General features: G+C 37.0%; 1 protein-coding gene across 1 annotated transcript in view; it reads left to right on the top strand.

Annotated features, from left to right (window-relative positions):
• The window catches only part of LOC111588286 (voltage-gated potassium channel subunit beta-2-like), a 49,364-nt gene that overhangs the window by 5,549 nt on the left and 19,261 nt on the right, over positions 1 to 24,554 (top strand). Inside the window, exons 4-11 of the mRNA XM_023298568.3 lie at positions 7,420 to 7,457; positions 11,111 to 11,190; positions 18,487 to 18,531; positions 20,634 to 20,678; positions 21,899 to 21,942; positions 22,726 to 22,812; positions 23,786 to 23,871; positions 24,220 to 24,340. Coding sequence (XP_023154336.1) covers positions 7,420 to 7,457; positions 11,111 to 11,190; positions 18,487 to 18,531; positions 20,634 to 20,678; positions 21,899 to 21,942; positions 22,726 to 22,812; positions 23,786 to 23,871; positions 24,220 to 24,340 — 546 coding nt within the window. The remainder of the gene's footprint in view (positions 1 to 7,419; positions 7,458 to 11,110; positions 11,191 to 18,486; positions 18,532 to 20,633; positions 20,679 to 21,898; positions 21,943 to 22,725; positions 22,813 to 23,785; positions 23,872 to 24,219; positions 24,341 to 24,554) is intronic.

The following is a 24,554-nucleotide window of genomic DNA, read 5'->3' as shown; positions in this document are numbered from 1 at the left end:
CTCCTTTGCCTGAAACCCAAATAAATAAATTTAATACTGACTTAACAAGCAAATCTTGTTGAATGTAGCCTATTGTGATGGAACTTAAGCTTTATTTATTTGATAATGGGAAATAAACATCACAGTCATCACAAAAATGTTTCAGCAAACATGAATGAATTCATGCCCAACACATTAGTACATTTTCACTCTTGTAGATTAAAATGTATAATTACTTACAAATGGTGATCTATTTTTCAACTGCAAACCAACATTTTTACCCAAATTTTAGAATGTAATAATGAAAAAAAATACCTGATGAATGTCAGTTTATTTTCTACTATCTAAACTAAAGACAAAAAACTATGAAGAATCAGTCTGACCAGTAAAGGAGAATCTTAAAGGCTTTGTCGCTGACTTTCATCTCCGTTCTGAACAATAATCTATCAACAAGGCATTGTGACTATAAACTATTCTAAATTTTTAATATCTTCTCCTCACAAATAAAAGGGTGCTTGTGAAAACAGCTTTCGCCACTCCACTTGTAGTCCGTTGCATTGAGGACCGCACACTGGTTGGAAAATGGCAGCTCAGGCGGTTGGTCATCCTTCCAGTTGCTCTCGGACACTGGGTGGTCCTTCCCAATCCAGAATCCAAACACAGTACTCTACCTCAGACCGATCCAGAATGTACCAGTGATTTCATTGTACTGTAGCCATTGCTTGACCGCTGCCAGGTCATTGACATCCTTCATCCACAGTAGGCTTGAGTGGCTTTTCTCACAGTAGTCAAGAGCTTCTTCCCAAGTTGCACTTTGGTTGATAACTTTGATTCTCATATCGCCTGAAAAGCAGGTAAAAGGCAAAAGTAAGATTTGCACAAGTAAGAATTACAGGTGGCAAGTTCACTTGCATCATCAATGTTCTGCCTCTTAGTGGACATATGATGTCCTAATCTATTCTGTCATCGTGACGACGGCATCATTTCTTACTCAGGATTTGTCTTTCACTGAAATCACCACTACAATTAGTTTTCTACTGATCTCAAGGAAAGGTTTACAGTTAATAAATGAAAAAGTTGTCTAGAGTTTATGCATGTCCTGTAGACAGGTCAATCTTAACTTTTACAACCCAACATGGGTTCCATAAATATATGTTTACCTTTGTATTGCTTACCTTTGGAGCAAAGTACTGCTGCTTCACTGTCATGTCCAAATGGTTTCATCAGTTTTGAGGAGCTTGGTGCCTGAATTGTGTCTCTGTACCTTCACTCTCTGATAAATCCGACCAGGTTCTGTAAGTCGAGCAGGTTTTGTCGACCCATTCCCATTTGTCATGTAGGAGTCCAATCCAGAAGGTTTTGTTCTTTCCTTCTTCGATCACTTTTTGGTTTTGTTCCTCACAACTGATGCTGATTAAATTATTGTAATGCTCTCTGCAGTACAGTTCTGCCTGGCACCAGTCCTTTTTCTCCTCTTCAATCAGGATGTATTGATTATCTACAAAAACAAAAATATTTCATATTTTTTTATTGTAGATATATATTTACAATGGCAACATCAGGCTTTAATTTTTTTAGTTTTATGAATCTTAATTGAATAAGTGATAAAAATTACTTATGATAAATAAGTGAGTAAATCCTAATTTTTTTTCAGTTAAGTAAATCATGATAGATTGATGGTCACGTGTTCACAGGTGAATTAGGCTGAAAATGACCCGATATTTTTAATAAAGAATAAAGAACATATTTACATATACTGTATATTACACATATGTATGTGTGCAAATGTATATTTTTTGTGATTTTTCATTGTCATGTTAAGACCCAACAAATTACCTTTTTACTTTCATGAATAGGAAAGTGGTTCAATTTAACATAAATCTGTGATTATGGATCTGAATTAAATATGTGATTGCCTAATGTGAACATAGTCGTACTGTACTGCAACATTTTAAATGACATTCAAACAAGTTCATTTTTTAAAATGGAAACAAGGGAAACTACAGAAACATAAACAAATATTGTTTGCTGGAACTTACCTTTGTAGCACATGAAGTAATGTCTGTCTGAACAATTGAAACCTTTCCATGTGTTCTTGACCATTGCTTCACATATTTGTTCTCCGTCGGTTATATCATTTACCCAACAATGGCTTATAAAATCAACATTACGGATTGTTGGACTGTTGAAATGAAGTGCACTTGTATAAAATATAATCACTATTAGATGTCACAAAGCAATAAAGTGATTCATACTTCATTTATGTGCAGCTGTTGCATATTATTAAAATAGGAATGTCTGTGGCAAAACGTAAAGTAACTTAAGTAGTGATAGCAAAAGATGGCTTGAAGAGATATATCTCTGTAACACTACCATGCATATACTGATGTTCACAAATAATGCACACAGTATTAAATGTGGACCAAGACCTGGAAAGGAGCCCTTACCTGAACACAGCAGGAAGAAAACAAGGATCATCATCACAGTTGTGGTGAGATTCATATTGTAAAAAGACTGAGTTCAGAATTTCTAATCAGAGAGAGATCCAGAAGATGTAATTTATAAAAATGAACAAATTGTTTGTACGTGGATCAGGAATAAGAAAATATTTCAGTCCCTCATTGTTAACTAACTCATGCATATCCACGCATTAAATTTAAAAAAAAATCTCTTACCTGCCGAAGAGCCAAGTGCCGTCAATTTGTCTTTAGCAGGTGTGGCACGTATACTTTCTTTGAGGGTGATGTAAGCTCACTGAAGACACAAGGTCTTTTTTTTTTTTTTTTTTTTTTTGCATGTGTGTACTTAGTAAAAGCAATGAAGGCCTGAGATTAATGATTAACTGAATGCTGACAAGTGTGGATGATATTCAAACTGTCCTTCTGTAAACGTCTTCTCTTGTGGAATATCTCACCAAGAGAAGAATTTTTACTTACTTTTGACCAGAGACCCAAAAAAAGGCAACAATTCAGAAACGGTAAAGAGAAGATCGAAGCTAAATGGTAAATATGTCGCTGAGATTTTACAGAGTAGAGTAAATTTAGCACTTGTCAGTAATCCAGCCAAATACATGCACTGTATGCATACAGTTCCCGGATCTTTATGTGGGGGGACCCATCTGCTGCTGGCCGGGCGGGTTGAGAGGGACAGAAGAGGTAGAGAAGTAGAGATAGAGATAGAGGGATGGAGGTAGAGGTAGAGGGATAGAGATAGAGGGATAGAGGTAGAGGGATAGAGATAGAGGGGTAGAGGTAGAGGGATAGAGATAGAGGGATAGAGGTAGAGGGATAGAGGTAGAGGGATAGAGGTAGAGGGGTAGAGGTAGAGGGATAGAGATAGAGGGATAGAGGTAGAGGGATAGAGATAGAGGGATAGAGGTAGAGGGATAGAGGTAGAGGGGAAGAGGTAGAGGGATAGAGGTAGAGGGATAGAGGTAGAGGGATAGAGGTAGAGGGTTAGAGATAGAGGGTTAGAGGTAGAGGGATAGAGATAGAGGGGTAGAGATAGAGGGATAGAGGTAGAGGGATAGAGGTAGAGGGATAGAGGTAGAGGGGTAGAGGTAGAGGGGTAGAGGTAGAGGGATAGAGATAGAGGTAGAGGTAGAGAAGTGGGGGGGGGACACAAGGACCATAAAACACACAGTTTAATACATGCATGATAAGACAGATGATACATGCAAAGTACACCTGACAGAAACTAATTATAGTTTACTGCTATGGTGTACAGCTCTGGCATTAAATATACTACATATATAGCTGGTGGTAAATTCAAAAATATGTAGATGAGCAAATCAAGTATAGTAAGGGCAATGCAGAGTAGATTGGTGGACATAGGCAGCTGGAAGCAGTGGGCTGGAGGAAGGTCAGCAGCAGTTATGAACAAAAGCTTGTACACTTGTTAAGACCATATATAATGTGGCAATCTAGATTTTCCAAATACTCTACAACTCAAAATTTTCAATGACGGAATCACCGAAGCACATCTGTCACTAAAAACAATCATGCATTTTGGGTCTTTGAGAGATTTATTACAGGTTTTCTGAAAAGAAGACCAAATATGCTGTGTCAAAAAGATAAAAACTGCCATGCTAAATTTTGGTTCAATGTCCCCTTCACCTCAACAAGGTGTTTTTGTTAGCCCTCTACAAGCTTCTGGCAAATTTCTGGGTGTATTTTTGGCCACCTCTATATTGCACTTTATGCAGTTCAACTAAAGTTGTTGACTTTTGGACACAGTCTTTGGGGAGACCAGCTTTAAACCTTAATTCTAGCCCAACTCATCCATCTCATTACCACTTTTGTTAGGGGTCATTGTCCTGTTTGAACCCCCAAGACCAAAGAATGTGGATGTAATTCCTGTTTTTCATTATTTTACTTATGTTCTGTAAAGCGCCAGTTCCACTGGCAGCAAAACAGCCACAGAGCATGATACTGCCACAACCATGCTTGACAGTAGGTGTGGTGTTTTACAGGTTGAGGTCCTCACCTTCAGTCCTCCAAACATATTTCTGGTCATTGTAGCCAAATAACTTATTTTTTGTTTCATCTGACCTCAAACCTTTCCTCCAGGAGGCATTTTCTTTGTTCGTGTGATCAGTAGCAAACTTCAGTCAAGCTTTAGGGTGTTGCTTGTAGATTAAAGGCTATTTTCTTGCATGGCAGCCTCTGTGCTCATGGTAATGTAAAATACTCTTGACAGCAGCTTCTCATTTATTGCACACCTGTTTTTTTATAATTATTGGTTTAACTCTTCATCCTGACCAACTGTCTCAGCACCAGGTGATAGCTTGTATTATTTTTTCCTGATCGTGGCAGTGACATATCTGTACCACAGTTGTATGCTCACAAACAAGTGTTTGAACTGTTAATTTTGGGATGTGAAACTACATTGAAATGACTCCTGGTGACATTCCTGAGTTGCTGAAGTCCATGATTTGCTTTTTCAGATCTGTGTTGAGCCACTGTAGTGTTTGTGGCTGAGTTTGATGGGTGTATCAAATGGGCCTTCTTTAAATTGGCTCAGAGGAGTCACCAGCTTTAGTCAGTACAATAGTCGTAATCACTCACAAGAAATTAAGAGATCGTGCTACTAAGAAAATTTGATTAACACAACTTTCTACATGACTAAAACTAATAATTCAAGTTGATTTATATTTTTAACCCAGCAGAATTTGTCATGTTTCCGGAAGATCAACAATAAATTTATGAACAAAACAAAATGCATTATTACTTTTTGTCACAAAGACACTTATTTGGCTAGATAACTGACAAGTGCTAAATGTACTGTAAAGAACTAAGTAGGGGCAGATGCAGGGACTGGGGAAGAAGCCCAGACAGAAATGTCTTTAGTTTTGAGAGAAAAGCAGTTTGTTTTTTTTTGTTTTTTTTTTTTGTTTACCACATTGTTAATGTGGTAAATGACTATTGTAGCTGGAAACGGCTGATTTTTAATGGAATATCTACATAGAGGTACAGAGGAACATTTCAAGCAACCATCACTCCTGTGTTCTAATGCTACATTGTGTTAGCTGCATTAGCATCATGCTGAACGGCTAATTGATGATTAGAAAAGCCTTGTGCAATTATGCTAGCACATGAATAAAAGTGTGAGTTCTCATGGAAAGCATGAATTATCTGGGTGACCCCAAACTTTTGAACTGTAGTGTATATTTATATATTTTCTGATTATCTTATCACTGACAGTCTATTTAAATTCAATCACAATGACATGTGAGCAAATGAAATGTTTCTTTTCAAAATAATGAGGAAGTCATCACTGAGGTGGACCAGATATGGAACTTCATGGTTGTTGATTAGAATCCAGTTCAAGTCTTTGGTCAGAGTCAAACAACAAAGGGCTGTTCTTGTAGTCAAGGGTGAACCTTATGGCAAAGCAGTGGGTACCTTTCCAGTGAGCACCAAAAGAATACCAGTGATCAGGATGAATTGGAAAGACTTTAAATGCAGTTAGGGGGATTAAGGAGATGGTATGATGATAAGTGAAGTACTGAAAGAAGAATACATTGCTGGGATTAAATTGCTGGTACTCATAATACAGGCAGTGCAAGGGATTGAAAATGGTTGTTATTCCAAGAGGACATGTATTTCTTGGCCGGTAATGAGTGCATAGTCTCTGGATCCTGACTTGCACACTGAAAATTGTTGCACTTAAATGAAGCAGAAGAAGAGAAATGAACCCTGAATGGAAGTATTCTAAAACTTGGGCTCTGTGCACTTTTTCTTCTTTTACTATGATCTTCTTATTGTAGGCACCTTGTCTTTGTTGATGAAATCTTCTTTGGCATGACTTCCATTTTTGGGTGGTATTTCCTTAGTTATTGACCAGAGATCCTGTTTCTGCATTTCTAAGGAATTCAACCAGCATATTTTAACCGGACATCTCCTGCCCAACTGAAACTGTCTCCCTTGTTCTTTTCCCATGTTAATTAAGCTTCAGTTGCCTAAGCTGCACAAGTGTTTCTGAAATTAGACATTAAAATTGACTTCTCAATTCCAAAGTGTTTCAAAATTTATCATCACTCCTCCGCATGTATTTCTTGGTTTTTGGGAACTGGAGACCAATGGCATCAGAATTTACAACTTCTGATTATATCACTGATTATTGTGCTTAAATATGATCAATTGTGTTGTCAGCACCATTGCCGACTGATTAAACTGAACTATTATTCTTTTTCAAGATAAAACATCTAGCAGTACCCTGATAAACAAGTGCAATTTTAACCTGAAAGTGTAGTTATGTTACATTTGGAACCAGTAACAATGGTATTAGTACCCAATTCCTGTAATGAGATGACGTTGACTGTATAAACTTGGAATTTGTGTTTTTCAGTTTGTTTAGTGGGTTGAAAAATATTCACTGTAAGTAATAAATGAGGTTACTGCTGCTGTGCCAGATCAAAACTTAACACAGCACTTGTTCCTTAATTTGGAAACACAGATGTTCCCTCTGCTGCTGTACAATGACTACAGATATATAATCAACTGAAACAAAGGAATTCCACATACAACAGCTGCAACCAGCACTCTGCACTTGTAGAAAAGGGTAAGATACCCCTTGTATCAATGGTGTATCAGTATTCATGGGTGATACAGGGCCATGATGTGCACAGTGGGTAGTATATCATGGAAGTAGATAACCCCAAACAAAATGAAAGAATGGAATGAGAAGATAGTGCAGGTTTGTTTTACTAACACAGCAGCTGGGGCTGAAATGCACAATCTGTAAGAACTCAAAGGACGTTAAAGCACACAAACTCTTACATTTTGTCTTACAACATAGCCACATTTGTTTTAATTATTTTATGGTTTATTTTTATATCATTTGAACTATTTTCTGTGTTCAAACCAAGTCAGGAAAAACCCTGTGTTCTGCTACAGCAGACACCCCTACCCACAGAGTAATAATTTTATCTTTGTGCAGGCACGTGGGTTACCTTTGGAGGCCAGATCACTGATGAGGTAAGACAGAATAAGTGAACACCTATGCGTCCTTATGTAATCCAGGCTAATGCTTAACAGGATGTACCCATGAGACAGTACAGTTGTATTAAAAAGTTTGGGAAACAAAATTACAGGAATTTTGAATCATCAGCTGTTGATAACTGGAGAAAATAAATTATCCGATTCTTCAAACCTTCAAACACTGAACAATCATGGGCTCCTCTAAGCAATTGACTGAGAATCTGCGATGAAACTATCTGATGTCTAAAAAGTAGGGAGAGACTACAAAAAGACATCACATTGCTTCAAGCTTGCAAATTCCTCTATCTGAAATTTGTGCAAATCAAGACATGATCTGAAAGAGTAAGAAAAATAGCACATATGCTGGGCAGAAAGACAAAGGGAAATCTCTATATGACTGCAAAGTAGCAGTAAAGTGTACCTGCCATTGTGCAGCACTGAAGAACAAACAAACAGAAACTGCAAGGAAATCTTACCTTCTATCTATTTCCAAAAGACAATGCCTAAAGTCTGCAGTGTTTTGGACAGAATAGCTGTGGGCAGACATAGTTCAAATTGGAATCACTGGCCACAAGCAGCAAAAATATGTTTGGAAAACAAGGTGCAGCACTTTATGAAAAGACTACCATCCCACATGTTCAGTTTCTTTTCGCTTCAAAAATCAGCAATATGCAATGTGCATAGGATTGTGTACAGCTGTATTTAGTGTTAGTTTGCTAATGCTGAAAATGTTACATGGTAACATAAACTATGGCACAATGTAAACTAAGACTCTAAGCGTGTTAATATTTAGCATATGAACACTGTTAACATTGTGCCATTAGCATGTAGCTCAAAGCAGTAGTCTTTCTGTATAAAAACTCACAGATCCACTCTACACCTTGACTTCTTAAAGCATTTTTATTGGGCCTTTTAAGTCTTTCTTCAAGACTTAGCAGAGGAGAGATAACACAAAAGAAGAAACAGGGGAACAACAAGACATTAGGGCTCTATTGTAAAGCACAAATGCAACAGCCAACACAGTGTAGTGCTTGGGTACACAAATGCAAGCATCTCAAAGTCCATTTGCTATTGTATTTCATATACACTAAAGACAAAGCAGTCAGTTAACGTAATGAGTTTAGTTGAGTACAGTATACAAAAAAATGACAAGCCGTGTTGAAATAACCTATTAAAGCAGAGCTGCACAATGAGAAATCCTGACATAACTAACAATTAATCAGTGACACCACACATAGATGGAATGAGCATAAAGACACCCTATTTTTAGTCTAATGTCAAGAATAGCTCTTTGTGGTAACACCGACATATCACTTTTCAGCAGAAGCATACTGGATTCATACGATAAGCATAGCTGAACCAATGTGTCTGAATGAAGAACTGAATCTGTCATGTTTCCTCTCATTTATTATAATGAATGGAGGCTGTAATTGTACTTTCTATGTTTAATTTTCATAACTATAGAATCTTGTGTAACCAATATGAGTTAAGTTTGTTACTGAGGATGTGGTTCCAACTTGGATCCATTAGCCAATAGCTATTAAATCCTGTTTAACCAATTCCCCACTGGCAGTTCTATACCTTAACAAGCCACATATGTGATTAACTAATATCATCTATCGGTCATAAATTTTCACTTTGGTGAACATGTAGTAATGTCAAAGTTTGATGTGATTAGCAAATTAAAACTTGCAAATTAACAAATGTGCTACAGCCCCCCTTTTTATGTGAAATTGTGCTGTCCTCAGCAGAACAGGTGCACAGAAGTCCCAGTTTTATGTTTCCTCATTTAAAGGAACTACTGAACATAAAAGTACTCTTAAGAGTACTCTTTTACTAGATCTATTAGCTTATATGTATGTTTATGTATTGAGTAAGAATTTCATAATACTTAATGTTTATATATTGTGTTTAGTTTCATTTTGATTATCTGTCTACCAGGAGTACACTGCAATACAATGTATAATTTCACATTTATACAGGCAACCTGAATATATCTTAAATACATGCAAGAGTCTTTAAACTGAACTGTTAACAATTCAGTTTAAATTAACAAAACAGTTGTTACAGTGACAACCCTACAAAGGTGCGACAAAGAGGTGAGATGCGGCAAAGAAGAAGATGAAATTGAAGAACTGCAGAAAGCCCTTGCTTATCTTCAAACTGAGGCAGGCAACTGGGAGCAACTGGCAAAGCTAAAACATTTGTTGTTGGGCCACCGCTGAAGTCAAAGTCAAGAAGCGTCACATGGCACTAGAGATACTTAAACTCCCTCGCTTGAGGAAGCAACTTCAAGCAAATTTGGAATGGATTATTATAAGTCATAATATTAATATCACCTCTGTCGATCATACCTTAATCCTGACTAATACATGATCTGGACTTTAGTGTATGACCTTATAACTCATTCATCCTGGGTGAATATCACAAATCCACATTCTTTGAAAGATTCCCTGTTCCTTTGTAACTGCATTATATACCTTTATGATAAATCCAACTTTGGTTTGAACCACTGACTGTTCTAAAGAAGGGCAAACTCTTTGTGACATTGGCCACAGCTTCCCTGAACTGTTATTTTGAAGCTGAATGGAATGGGTCTGGTTGTTCATCCTGGCAGTGCCTGACTCTGCTTTGCTCCTGGTTAATCCAAAAATGAGCAAAGAGGCTCATTTTATTTATTGTTCTATAAGGGGGCAAGGTATACTGCATGTAATCAATTCCATGGTATTGTTGCTAGTTTCCTATCTTTCTGGTGCTGCGGACATTTAATAAAATCAGATGAAAGACTTTTCCAAATGGCTAAAAGTAACACACTAATCTTCAGCTCGTGCAGGCTTTGTCAAAACCTGGATAACATTTATTTTATCTGGTTAAAGTCTGTTTTCATTGCTGTTTTTTTTTTTATTTCAGTTTGTAACTGATGTGAAATTGTGAAGCAAAGTGAATGAGAAAGTGGTTTTGGCAGCAAACTGCATCATTTGCACTCACTGCAATGTTTATGGTACAATGTAGGTGCTAAAATGTAGAAAAAAAGCCTTCCCTAAATCGCATCTCCCATCTTAGCTGCATTCAAGTACCATGTTGAATATCTGCAAATGGGATGGCACACAGTTCAGACTTGTGCCATGTTGAAAGTGATATGTTTTGTTTTTTAAAGTTATTTTTTTGGCCTTTTATCAGCTTTATTGGACAGGTGCAGTGAGAGAGAGACAGAAAACGGGAGAAGAGTGGGGGGAAGACATGCAGCAAAGGGCCGCGAGCGGGAATCGAACCCGGGCCAGCTGCATCGGGGACCAGCCCCTGTACATGGGTCGCCTGCTCAACGCGTTGAGCTATACAGGCACCCGAAAGTGATATGTTAATGTCACCTTATTTGATTGAGTAGGATTCGACAACAACTATTACATATTTAAAAGAGGCCTGAGTTATCAACCAAAAACCCATCACCAAAAACATGGTTTCATCCTTCAGGGACCCTAAATATCTTAACAAAATGACACACAAAGTGAAAATTCATCTAATGACTGTTGACTTTCTGAAGATCCCTTCAAACATGTCAGCAGAAAAGGTTTCCCAGAGGTGTAATGCAGAGTAAATACAATAGATCTATGATTTGCTCATCTTTATCATCTCAAATGTTCTTGTTAAAGGTGGCAGAGGAGCTGATGACATTGGCATATGAGAACGGAATCAATCTGTTTGACACAGCCGAAGTGTATAATGCTGGAAAGTAAGTATGGACCTATTTAAACTTGTCTTTCATACATGAACAACAGCAAGATTTGACTTAATACACTTTGTGTTCATGTTTTATCACATAAATACATCTCTTCCATGGTAGTACACCAGATACTGTTCAATAATAGCTGAAAAAGTCAACAGCAGACTGTTTAAGCACTTCAGCAGTTAGTTACAATCACACAGCAAACACATTGATAGATGTTGGACAGAGGTCACAGGGTCGAGGAAGAGATAGAAGGAAGACTCCAGATATTTATAAAAGTGTTGAGTTTTTTTCACAGTACCACAAATGCAACAAGTGACACAAACAACTAAACTGATAACTTACTTTAACTGGATTAAATATCCAGATCATTTCAAATGAACTTATGGCAACTTTCCAGCTTGCAGCTCAAAATCACACACACAAAGAAAGTCAGCATGATTGTAGCAGTGGCTGTAAAATTTAGAGTTTATTACTCTACTAACAGAGACTGTTGCCAGAAATCCAGTTCGATTCAATCCAGTTGTATTCATACAGCAGCAATATGAAACATATTTCAGAAAGAGCAGTCAGTATGTTCTATTTCATGGAGTTATAATACTAAGAGAGTGTTGTTATACTGAACTGTATAAACATAATTCTGTGTGCTAGACAGTCTTCCACCTGTTGTTGGTCCAGCTTCTTCACTTGCTCATTCTCAGTGCAAATTACAGCTCCATTCAGCCTGAACACTAAGCTTTCACACAGTAAGATGAGTGAGCGCTGTGTAGTGTAGGGATTGTCAAGTATGACAGAATGGTGATGCACACTTTACTGAAGTTAGAAGTCTCTAAGTGAACACAAGTTTCTCAGCTGGCGCTCCACTGTGAGCATTTGAGAACCAAGCATTTAGCCAGTCCCAGCATGCCCCTGATAGTCATGCAGCGTTGCATCTGTGTTTGATTTTGGCTACAAAATACGTCCTTGTTGTGCTGTGCAATAACTTTTGGATAATAGTAATTAGCTATTATTTTTGTATGTCTAAAAAATGCAAATCTTAAAGTCTAAAATGGGTGAAGTTACAGTTGCTTGGTCTATCTTTTATATACAGTCTATGCTAAGGTAGAACTTCAAGCCACTTGTTCACAGAGGAACTTGTGCCTTTAGTGTGTACTACCTGCTTGCTGTATCTGAAAAATAACCTCTGCAGACTGCAAATGACAGTAATTAAACTAACTAACAGAAAAAAGGTTTCTAACACTGATTTGCCTTTCAGTTTAGGTATTATTCCAAATTACAGTTAATGGTTTTTAATCCAAAATAAATTACTGTAATTATTTTTGGCATGTACTTGGTATCTATGGGATATTTTAGTGGCTTTTATCTTGTAAGTATTGAAGCCCAATTCTGACCTTGTGAAAAAAATCCCTTTAATTATTAAAATGAGAATCTTTCTAAAAAATATTGAGGTAATATCTAAAATAAAATGCCCTAGCATCTCCAAATAATAGATCAGTGTTCAGTTTTGATATTTTGTCTCTCAAAATAATGACTCTCAAAATAAAGAAAAATGCTATCAAAATTACTTGACATCTCAAAATAATGAAAAACTTTCTCAGTATTTTGACTAGGACCTAACATCACCAAGATGTTTTTAAAGGGGCAATACAATCCATATAATGCAGTTTTATATGTGCCAAAAGGAATATTAACTTCTACCTTGTCACTAAAAGGTTATCTTTTGCTCAAAATTACTTGATTTTACTCTTGACAAATTACGGCCTACCCCAGTTTTTGCCTGCAGAAATACCTCTCCCCTCACCTCAAGTGTCTGCAGTGCTTAACTTGTGTGAATGTTTGTCTCTGCTTTAAAGTGATTTGGAATAAGATCACATCTGTAATGTGTTTAGGTTTTTTTTTCACCTCCTGTGTGTTTTCCTTTTTGTGTCTTTAAATGTCTTCTTCTGTTTGTCTTTGTGTGTGTTCGGTTGCGGCCTCTGCCCTGACATCTGTCAACTGAGTCTCGTCACCAATCAGCCCCTCTGTGTACATATAAACTTGTTTGCAGCAAGTACAACATGTAGCTGCTTGTCTTTTGACAGGATAAAGAAAGTGTGATCGCTGTACAGTGGATGTTTGTCTCTATGTGTAGCCCTGTGATAGACTGTTCCCTGTTCAGGGTGTCCCCTGCCTTCACCCTCAGCTGGGATAGACTCCAGTCCTCCCACAACCCTAATTGTCAGGGCTGAGATTTTGAACCCAAAGTGAGAGCACACAGGAGCAGGCACAGACTATCAAAATTAACAAGATTTGAAAGAACTATATAAATGAAACAGTAAACTAAACTAGCCAAACTCTAGTAAAAAAAAAAAAACTAAGATAATACTAAGAACTGAAATGGGACTCAAAACTAACAAGATCAAACTAAGAATAAGGCTATGGGGTAAAAGACAAAAAAGGGCAAAGGCTAACAAAACAGCTTAGATCACTAAAAATACCAAATGGGAAGGGAAGGAGGTGGGCAAGCATGCTTGGAGGACTGGTGATTAGAGAACTCAGAGCAGAACTTGGAGCGATTGGAGACTAACAATTGCTCTTTCTGAAAGCTGTTTCTAAAATCTAGACACAAAAATTGAGGCGATCAAAACTTTGCAGTGACTGCTCCTAATCTCTGAAACAGTTTACCTCTTCATGTAAGAACTGCTAAGACTTTGGAAACTTTTAAGTCCCGGCTAAAAGCCAAACTCTTCTGTTTGGCACTGAATCAAAGTGGATCTTGACACAATGGTTTCATCTTTTGTTGTGTTGTATCTTTTATGTTTCATTATCATTTTGTGCTTTTATTCAGATCTGTCTCTTATTCATTGTGTTTACTTTTAATGAGTTGCTACATTTAATTATGCAGAATTATGGTTCAACTCTTGGTAAAGGTCCAGCATGATGGATTTTTTGCAAATATGATTCCTTTAAAAAAACAATACAGTGACATTTCCGTTTTGGATGTTGACTTAACATGCAATTTGGTATACAGCATTTCATTTGGACTGAGGCAAAATTCTAGTACAAATGGGCAAACTCAGACAGATGATATAAGCAGCATCAATCACAAATCTTTGTTGTCTTTGTTGGGGCATGGCAGGAAATTGTCAACGAATCTGTGCCCAGTCATCATAAATGTTGGTGGAGCTTTTTTTGTTTTAATTTTATCTAATTCTTTTTTCACCTTTTACAGAATTCTGTCTTTTGCAGCTTTAATTCTGCCACTTAGCACAATGGGTCAAAGAGCTGCAAACAAGAAACATTAGAGAGCTATACTTAGCTGGTTCACAGGTGAGGGCCAGGTTATTATAGAGTGCTTGAGATGTGTCCCATCAGGCACACCCTCAGCTACACACTGAAACAGAATGAGGGAGAACCAAAAGAGGGAGGAGGGGAGACTAGCAGAGAAAAAAACATAAACCATCCATCCGTCCATCTATCCATCATCTCTACACCGCTTAATTCTCATTAGGGTTACGGGTGGGGGTTGGAGCCTATCCCAGCTGACTTAGAGGGACACCCTGGACAGATCAACAGTCTATTACATAGAGACAAACAATCACACTCGCATTCACACCTACGGACAATTTAAAATCACCAGTTAACCTCAGCATGTTTTTGGACTGTGGGAGGAAGCCGGAGAACCTGGAGAAAACCTACGCATGCACAGGGAGAACATGCAAACTCCATGCAGAAAGATCCCAGGAAAGCCGGGACGTGAACCAGGGATCTTCTAGCTGTAAGGCAATGGTGCTCACCACTGTGCAGCCCAACCATAAACAAAAAACACAAAACATTACAACAGTGAGTTCTCAGTGTGATCACAGTTTGTCTACGAAGCCCCAGTATCAGGTATTTGCTCATCAATAAAGATTTTGGCAACTACTATGAAAAAAATTGAACACAAATGCCAAATACTGCAGTTTCTCAAATGTCCACTTGACTCTGGCTCCAAAAGTGAGTCAGTCCCCACAGAATTCCATGTTAAAATGTCCTCTTTACAGCAGAAATAAACATGATTAGAGCCTGGTATAAAAAACAAGTTTGGTCTCAATAGATAAAATGCTCCATGTCATTTATGACATTTCTACAGAATATGAATTTTTATGTAACACACTTATTTAAGTTGTAAAAAAGCTTATGCATAATGAAGGGCATGACCAACTTTACTGGTAGATCAGTATTGTCATAGGGCAACACATGGTCCATTTTTATATACAATCTATTAGACCATCACTCAACTGGGGTTGCTAAACATTTATTGAAAACATGGAAAGAGTTGACCTGGAAACAGTTATGCAGTCCAAACTACCTGAGGTTGGACACAACTGCATAAGATCCATTGGGCCGTACTGTGCCAACTCAGTCAGTTAGGCTTGGCAGTTTTCTCAATCTAATGTTAAATACAAGTAATTCATAAAATTTACGAAACACACACACACACACACACACACACACACACACACATACATGCTACAGCAAAAGATTAGGTCTCTGGCCCCTGAGTTTTTTCAGTTCAAACAGAATCCAGGAAACATGAAAAACATGCCAATATGCCTGCATAGCAACAATGTTTCCAGTGTTTACAGCCACATTTATGTGGGTCACAAAAACCTTTGGATTGTTGGGTTCTCTGTTCTGTTTAAAATCCATAAGGTCTTTACCTTACTATGTTGAGTGTTATGAGATGACATGTTGTGAATTGTCACTATGTAAATTAAAACTGAATTGAAATTGAAAAATTGGAGTACAGTTTTGTTATGTTAATTAATTCCATTTAGATATTTTTCAAGTCTAACCTGTTAAAGGTTTAATTGTAAATGGTCCATACACCAGAACGGTACTTTTTAACCTTAGTGAGTTTCTTAAAAGCACTTAACAATGAGTTTTTCAATCATTACCTTCACTAATGGACAACTGAGTACAGTTTTCTTCACCGTCAAAAGGCACAAAGAAACTAGGGGAAACTCTGACAGAGGTCTGGAAGACCCAAAGCCACAACAGAATCAGAAGACAAGTTTCTGAGTCAACAGCTTGTGTGATAGGTGGCTCACAGGACAACAGCTTCAAGCACAGCTTAAAAGTGATTGTAGTAAGCATGTCTCGGTTTCTACTGTGAAGAGAAGACTTTGAGTTGCAGCAAGAAAGCCATTGCTAAGATGTCAGAATAAGAAAAAGAGACTTGCCTGAGCCACAAAACGCCACCAATGGACTACTGAAGACTGGAAGAAGGTATTATGGAATGATGAATCAAAATCTGAAATCTTTGGTTCATCACATAGGATTTTTGTATGGCATCGAGTAGAAAAACAGATGATTCCTCAGTGTGTGTCATCAATTGTCACACATGAAGGAGGAGGCATGATGGTCTGGGGCTGTTTTGCTGGATCCAGGGTCGGTGACTTGAACAGAGTGAGAGGAACCCTGAACCAAAACAGCTACCACAGCATTCTGCAGCACCATACAGTACCCTCTGGTATGTTCCTAGTTGGTCAGTGGTTCATCCTACGGCAAGATAATGACCCAAAACATAAGTCCAAGCTATGCTAGAACTACCTTAGGAAAAAAGAACAAGATGGTAAACTTGAACAGATGGAGTGGCAAACACAGTCTCCAGACTTAAACCCCATGGAGCTGGTTTGGAATGAACTGAACAGAAGAGTGAAAGCAAAGCAACCTACAAGTGCCACACATTTGTGGGAACTTCTGCAGCAGAGGTGGGAAGAATTTCCTGAAGAATATTTGATTTCCATTATGGAAAGAATGCCACAAGTATATTCATCTGTTGGCTACTTTGATTAGTCAAAAGTTTAGAATATATTTTGGTTTCTAAATAGATTTTTAAAAATTATTATTTGTTTATTTGTCTCATTTAACAGTTTTTATTGAATTTTCCATTAACTTCATTGTGATTCATTTTGCTTGCAGCACACATTGCAGGTTAGAGAATATAAAACATAGAATTGCTGCCGCAGCATTTCGGTTGCAATATTTGAAGTTGTCCCTCCTCTTTGTTTATTTGTTCTATGCTTTCATTTCAGAGTACAATGAAATATTAACATGCATTGTAGGAGCCTAAATACGTTTAAGTTAATGTGTAACGATTAAGGTGCAGTAACTTCAGTTAGGGGAAAAGTGGGTGTGGTTAGGTAGTCAGCTGTCAGGCACAGAGAGGCCACACAGTTTTTTGACCTCTGGATTGACCTCTGTTTTCTTATTTTTTGGATTGCCTTGGAATATTTTCTGGATTTAAGAAATAGACGAATTATTTTGCACACAGTATATTTGTTGTTTGAAATTTTGAGTAAACAGTACAATTTGCACGGGTGGCCCAGTGGATTTTTTCTGGAATGTGGTACGGTGGAGAAAGGAATGTTCAGAGCGTCAAGCTGTCGGCTTCTACCTACATGCATAATTTCCAATAAAAAACTGGAAAAATTGGGGTGTTATAAAACTTTTGACCAGTAGTGTACATTACATATCATACTGCTGTATTATCTATATTTCTTGTTTATCTATAGCAATATAGGCCTTCCACAGCTGTGCACTTGGGAAAAGTGAATTTGTTTTTTACTGAACCCTGGTGCTACAGTGCTGGATGAACAGACCTACTTCTAGAGTACTTCTCTCATTTTAATCTTGAATGATATTCAGGATATCCACATGTCCACCAGCTAAATGTATGTTTATAATGTTCAATGAAGAGAAAAAAATTTATCAACTTGTTTTTATTCCTCATCATTTCATGATGTCGATGACATATGCAAAATACATTTTTGTAATAAGAATGTAGTTTGCCTGCCAAAGGCACATCTATAAAAAAAAAAAAAGATTGGCACTGCTTAAGCATTTCTTTTAATTTTGTTGTTCTGTAATAACTGAGAAATACGCTATGCCATAGTTACTTAGAAGATACCACTGGATGTCACTATTGTCAACTGTTTAGCTAGATCAGTAGTGTAGGTACCAGTAGTGCCAGTAGTTGCCCAGTATTTACAAGATGCTTACAGTATAATTTGTTTCTCCCATCCTCTAAAATATCCTGTATTACACAAATGTTTACAAAATAATGTATGTCTTCTTTCCTGTAGAAACCCCAATTGTTACTCATTTATTTCTCTGTACCTACATTTAAGTACTATTTGTAACCTGTGAAAATTCATAGAACAAAATGACGACCTAATGTTAAAGAAATTTCACTATAAATGTTGAGAAATTACTCCAACAGAGTTATTTTTTTATGAAAGCATTAAAAACACTTTCTCTGCTAATCTCCTTTCCCAGGGCTGAACTTGTCTTGGGAAGTATCATAAAGAAGAAAGGATGGAGGTATTTCTGATTTGTGTGTCTGTTTGTGCACGCTTAGTATGATAGTAGTGTCACATTAGCTTAACATAAATTTCAGTACTTTTTATTGTACTGTCATATGGATGGTCAAATGTTGCTAGGCTGGTCAGTTTATTGTGGTTGAGCTGCTGTTCAGTCCCATACTGATAAGTCTCATGACATTATAAGAGGTGACACATTTCCAACAATTTAAAACTTTTATATGTTTTATTCAACGGCACAACCCAAGTCGCACAAATATAATTCATTACCTAATGTACAGTTTAGATTTTGCCTGCTGCTTCACAGACAATTGTAAGTCCAGAAAAATTTTAAAGATATTATCTAATGAACAAAAAAATGATAAGGGAGAGATATATACAACACTGCATCGGTGCAAAGGTCATCAGTGGAAACAAAATAGAAATTCAGAAAGAGCAGGAATGAGAACCCAAATGCAAAACTGTGTAGGCAGGAAAAGTTTTGAGATGTTTTATGAAAGAATGCAAAATGTTTAATTGCAATAAAACTTACAGGTAGGATCAGAATCAGTGGAATCAGTCTCAGGAAGAGCAAACATCCGCCCCAGCTTGTTAGAGTGCAGGTAGAGGGGAAAGCAAAAAGAAAGAGACAGATAGGCAATAAATAAGAGAACAGTAGACACTGGGGAGGTTGGTGAGGCCACTAGTTACCGATCAGAAACATGCAGCTCTAGAGCCAGAGACACCGGCATAAAGACACAGGGAGACAAAGGATACAGAAGGCAGGGGGAATGATAAGCTAATGCAATATGCAATGGATGGAATAAATGCACGGAGAGTCAAGAGGTGTGTGATGTCCCCCAGTAGCATAGTCATGTAGCGGCACAACTAAAGTGTAGTTCAGGGTCACCAGGGCCTGATAGCTAAAAGGTCTGCTACACAATCTGCATTTGGAAACTCTTAGGAATACAGAGTTAACCTACTCTCTGAGAATTCAGTTCTCTATTTGGATAATATGGTACTATGAAGTCTTTAGGATATGACGGAATTTGGTCTTTAAGAGTTTTTGTATATGAGGAGAAGGATTATATATTTTACTGGAAGTCAATAAAAAGAAGTTAATCTCTTTACCACTCCTACTAAAGCATTTTGGATCAGCTGATGCTGATACTCTATCTAAGTATCACTAATACAAATGCAATAATTTCAGTTTTGTCTGAATCTAGAAGTAGAAAATAACAAGTCATCCATGCCTTTGTGTCTTTAAGACATAGTTTAAGTTTGAAATACCAATTTGTTTCATCTGGCTTCATCAACAAATATGGCTATGTGTCATCTGCATAGCAGTAGAAATGTATGCAGTACTTCCTAACAGGATTTCATAAGAAGACCATCTATACAGTGAAATGTATTGATCCTAGCACCAAACCATTAGGAACACCATGCATATATGTGTGGGCGAGACATATTGTTTATATGAGCAAAGTGGAATCTATCTGAAAAATAGGACCTAAAAAGCCCTGTTCTTCCTTTAATCCCAGTGCCATGCTCTGACCTCTGTAATAAAATTCTGTGATCAGCAAATACCTGGAAACAATGGAAATAATAATAAAACAATGTTTTCAGTCTACAGCAAAAATAAAGGAATCGGCCTCACTGTTCCAATAATTTTGGAGGGGAGTGTATGTTGTGAATTGCAGCTATATAAATAAAATTGAATTGAGACTAGTCAGAGAAACTGAAGGCATTGCAAACAAGTGTTACAAACAGGCACGGCAATAAATTGGAAACAAATTAAGGAAGGCCTGACTGGTGTGTGTCTTAGTTAAGGGTCTGACAGAGAATGTAGGTCTGAGCTGAGGCTTATGGAACAGGGAGACAATTGAAACAGGTGATTGTATTCTGTCAATAGAAGTAAATGAAGCAAAAATTAATGAAATTTTATTTCATCTGTTCAGGTAGGCAATGTCCTTGTGCTAAAACTATATGTTGTTGAGGATACTTGTTGTTTCCAGGCATCATTTCTGAGAGACCAACATTTCTGAACTGTGATCAGTTCTGATTTTTTTTTTTTGTTTGTTTATTTGTTTGTTTGTTTGTTTTTTTACGTGTTCTCACATGTAGACGTTCCAGTTTAGTCATCACCACCAAAATCTTCTGGGGCGGAAAGTATGTATATATTGTCTGTTTGTCCCTCTTTCTGTCTTTATGTGATTGAAATGAGTATTAGAAGGAGGGACCTCAGTGGCAGGACATTACATGAAATGATGTGTAATGCATTCTGAGTCATTTATTATTTCACTGAAAATGCCAAATGCAAATGCTTTTCAGAACTTTAGACTGATGAAGTAACGCAGCAACGTTTGTCTGTTCATGGGATAGAATTACATCAGTGGAGATCAGAGAGGGCTTAGGAGAAATAATGCTGTTTGAATGAACAGCTACTACTAAATGGGTAGCCCACTTTAACAGTTTTATAATGAAGGAACTCACATTGTAACAGGGAAAACTAGGTTCCCTTTTTGGTTTTATGTTATATTTCCTGAATCTTCACACGTCTTTGTTCTGAACACAGCAATAGCTATGACTAGATATGGGTTTGGGTTTGGGTGTTTTTTGCCTTCAATATGTGTATACAAAGTACACTACATAGCATTAGAAATCAGAAACTTAATTTTTACTTTTCAAGATATCAAAAGACATCATAAATTTTCCCCAGACACCCGCTTGGAAATAATTTTGATTACAAGGACAAAAGAAGTATTACTGGCTCTAACAAACTGAGAAAAATCTCATGATTCTGTTTGTGATTTTGACTGTCTAACTATACACTGCTAATTACATCATATGTCTACCGGGTTTCAAGTTTAGCTTTCTGTCATGCCACTGTAGTGAGACCACAGAGGACATTAAAGTTGTATGTATGTAAGTTTTGGCATCACAAATTACATATTTTGTTGATTTTTGAAGTAAAAAGAAGTCAATGCAATCACTCCAGCAAACAGGCATTTAGAATTTGAAGATGAATGCATTGTTCTTTTGGACATCTTGAAGAAAAAAAATGTATAAAAACAGCAACATGTTCAAAAAATTAGGCACTTTCCCACTCAGATGTAAAGATTTCCACTTTGGTCTTGGACCACTTGGAATCCCACTTCAATCACAATGTTTGCCAATACATGAATCAGCCTCATTGGTAACTACATCCCACATGAGATCTTTTTTCTTGTCTAACTGATATCAGCTACATCAGATGTATAAAGTAAGTACTTAGATATTCGTTAGAATATGACTGTGTGCTTTGTGCTTACATGTACTTAAAATAGCAATGGCATAACATAGATACATACAATAAAAAATACTACATCACACTACTGTTTGTTTTTCAGAGCAGAAATGGAAAGAGGGTTATCTCGAAAACATATAATTGAAGGTAAGAATTTTATCTACCGTTACATAACTATATATGTCTGTGTGCATGTGTGAAATCTCCCTTTTACCCTTTTACATATTAATATATATGTGTATATATATATATATATATATATATATATAGATATAGATATAGATATAGATATAGATATAGATAGATAGATAGATAGATAGATAGACAGACAGACAGACAGACAGACAGACAGACAGACAGACAGACAGACAGACAGACAGATAGATAGATAGATAGATAGATAGATAGATAGATAGATAGGCAGGCAGACAGGCAGACAGACAGACAGATAGATAGATATAGACATACATACACAAGAATGCACACATACACACACAAACAGACACATATGTATATATATACTATCAAAAGTTTGGGGTCACCCAGACAATTTCATGTTTTCCATGAAAACTCACATTTGTTAACCTGTGTTAACATAATTGCACAAAGGGTTTCTAATCATCAACTAGCCTTTCAACACGATTAGTTAACACAATATACCATTAGAGCACAGGAGTGATGGTTGCTGGAAATGTTCCTCTGTACCCCTATGTGGATATTCCATTAAAAATCAGCCGTTTCCAGCTGGTAAATGACAATAGTCATCATTATAATAGTCATATGAACAATGTCTATTACTAATGCTTTTCTTTCAAAAATAAGGACATTTCTAAGTTACCCCAAACTTTTGAACGGTAGTGTATATATCAATATATCTGTTTTTTCAATTTTTTCAATTTTTTCAATTTTTTTTTTTTTTTAATGAAACAGGTTTAAGAGCATCACTGGGCAGACTGCAGCTGGAGTATATAGATGTGGTTTTTGCGAATCGACCAGATCCTAGTACACCTATAGAAGGTAGGCGTGTTTATCCTCTAACAGGTCAGAGTGCTCTTGTTGCTTTCAGTGTGAGGAAGTTATTATTTGAGATTTTTTGCAAATTTGGCCTGGTAAAACAAGACTTGAGAATACCATGACAAGCTGAATGTTTGCTTGACCAGTAGATGGTCCTATCAAAAGGAAGCACTGAACAAATACTGTGAATAGTGTTGTGTAGTACAGCTTTTTACTTACTGTTTTTACTGCAGTTTCTTTCTAGTTTTGGTTCAGTTTGGCAGAGTCTACAGATAATAGTTACTTCTGATAAACTAAGCAAGCAGCTATTCAGCAGGAAAGAAGACACAAATACTACCACTTAAATGCAGAGAGTGTAAATAAGAGGAGCAAAACTATGGAATGGCTCAAGGTCCACTGAGTGAGCACTAACTTTAAGATTTATCGAAAAAGACAATTTTGAGTCCAATCTTAAAAGTAGAGAGGATATCTGCCTTTTGAAGGAAAATTGAGGGCTGGTTCCTCAAGACAGGAGTGTAATGGCTAAAATATTCAAAGTTCCTGTTTATTAAATCACAGAGTGCTTATTTGGATTATAGGAAATGACTGCTGAGGCTGTCATTTCAGCAGATTTATTTATTTTTTTTGTACCAGTTAGTTAGCTAAACCATTTGTCCAACAACTACCTAATGGTGTGTCTCTCATACTGCCTTTCTCGTTTCTGACTGTTCTGACTGGGGAGTACAGCTGAGTTTGGGAAATTTAAAAAATACTCTAAAAGAGCTTCACTAAGCTTCTTCCAATAAAATGATCCATTCACCAAACCATTCATCCATGAACCCAAAACCTACGCAAATAACATATTTAATATGAAAGTTTTTATGCTGTAGCTTTTCTGTCTCGTTTGACCTGAGCTCCATTTTCTTTTATAGCTGTAGGTCTTTTTTGTATGATAGTAAGCTGCATTATGATAACTTCATTTGGGCTGTTTTGGTAGAGACGGTGAGGGCAATGACACATGTGATCAACCAAGGGATGGCGATGTATTGGGGTACATCACGATGGACCTCAATGGAGATCATGGTGAGTTCTAAAATGCATTCATAGGTCAATGTGGGGTTCCTTGTACTCTGGGTGAAGATAAGATATCTATATTGCACAGATTTTCTGCAAGTAGAAAAACAACAAAACTTGCATTAGTCCAAATTATATTCAGGCTAAGTAGATCAAGTGATGCCAGTGTTGGTGCTTTCCATCAGTTTAGACTTCTTATCTTCCCCAGTTTTAGATTTTTTTCAATTATTTTTTGATATTTTAGAGATCAGGGTTTCATTTTTCTAATGTATTTTACCTTTAATTTGTTTATGATTGGATCAAAAACTGTCAATCTTTGAAAACCTGTTCGCTAACTATTCTCTGTGTTTTCTATAGGAGGCATACTCTGTGGCACGACAGTTCAACCAGATCCCACCTATATGTGAACAGGCAGAGTATCATATGTTCCAAAGGGAGAAGGTTGAAGTGCAGCTTCCTGAACTCTTCCACAAGATAGGTAAGTAAAAAATATCTCTCAGTCTCTCCAAATAATTAAAACAATAAAGAAGTCACTCTTCATTACTATTTTATATTATGTACACTCCTGAACAAAATCTTAAAACTGGGTAGTATTCGCATTTCGCACTGGTGGATCATAACCAGGTTGTAAGTAGAGCTTCAAAATGAAAAAAGAAGAAACAGGAACAAGAGGCTAAAAACAGAGTGATTTA

The sequence above is a fragment of the Amphiprion ocellaris genome, chromosome 8, assembly GCF_022539595.1.
Source record: "Amphiprion ocellaris isolate individual 3 ecotype Okinawa chromosome 8, ASM2253959v1, whole genome shotgun sequence".
Classification (NCBI taxonomy): domain Eukaryota; kingdom Metazoa; phylum Chordata; class Actinopteri; family Pomacentridae; genus Amphiprion; species Amphiprion ocellaris.
The sequence above is the reverse complement of the archived record's forward strand: the minus strand, read 5'-3'. Positions and strand labels throughout refer to the sequence as shown.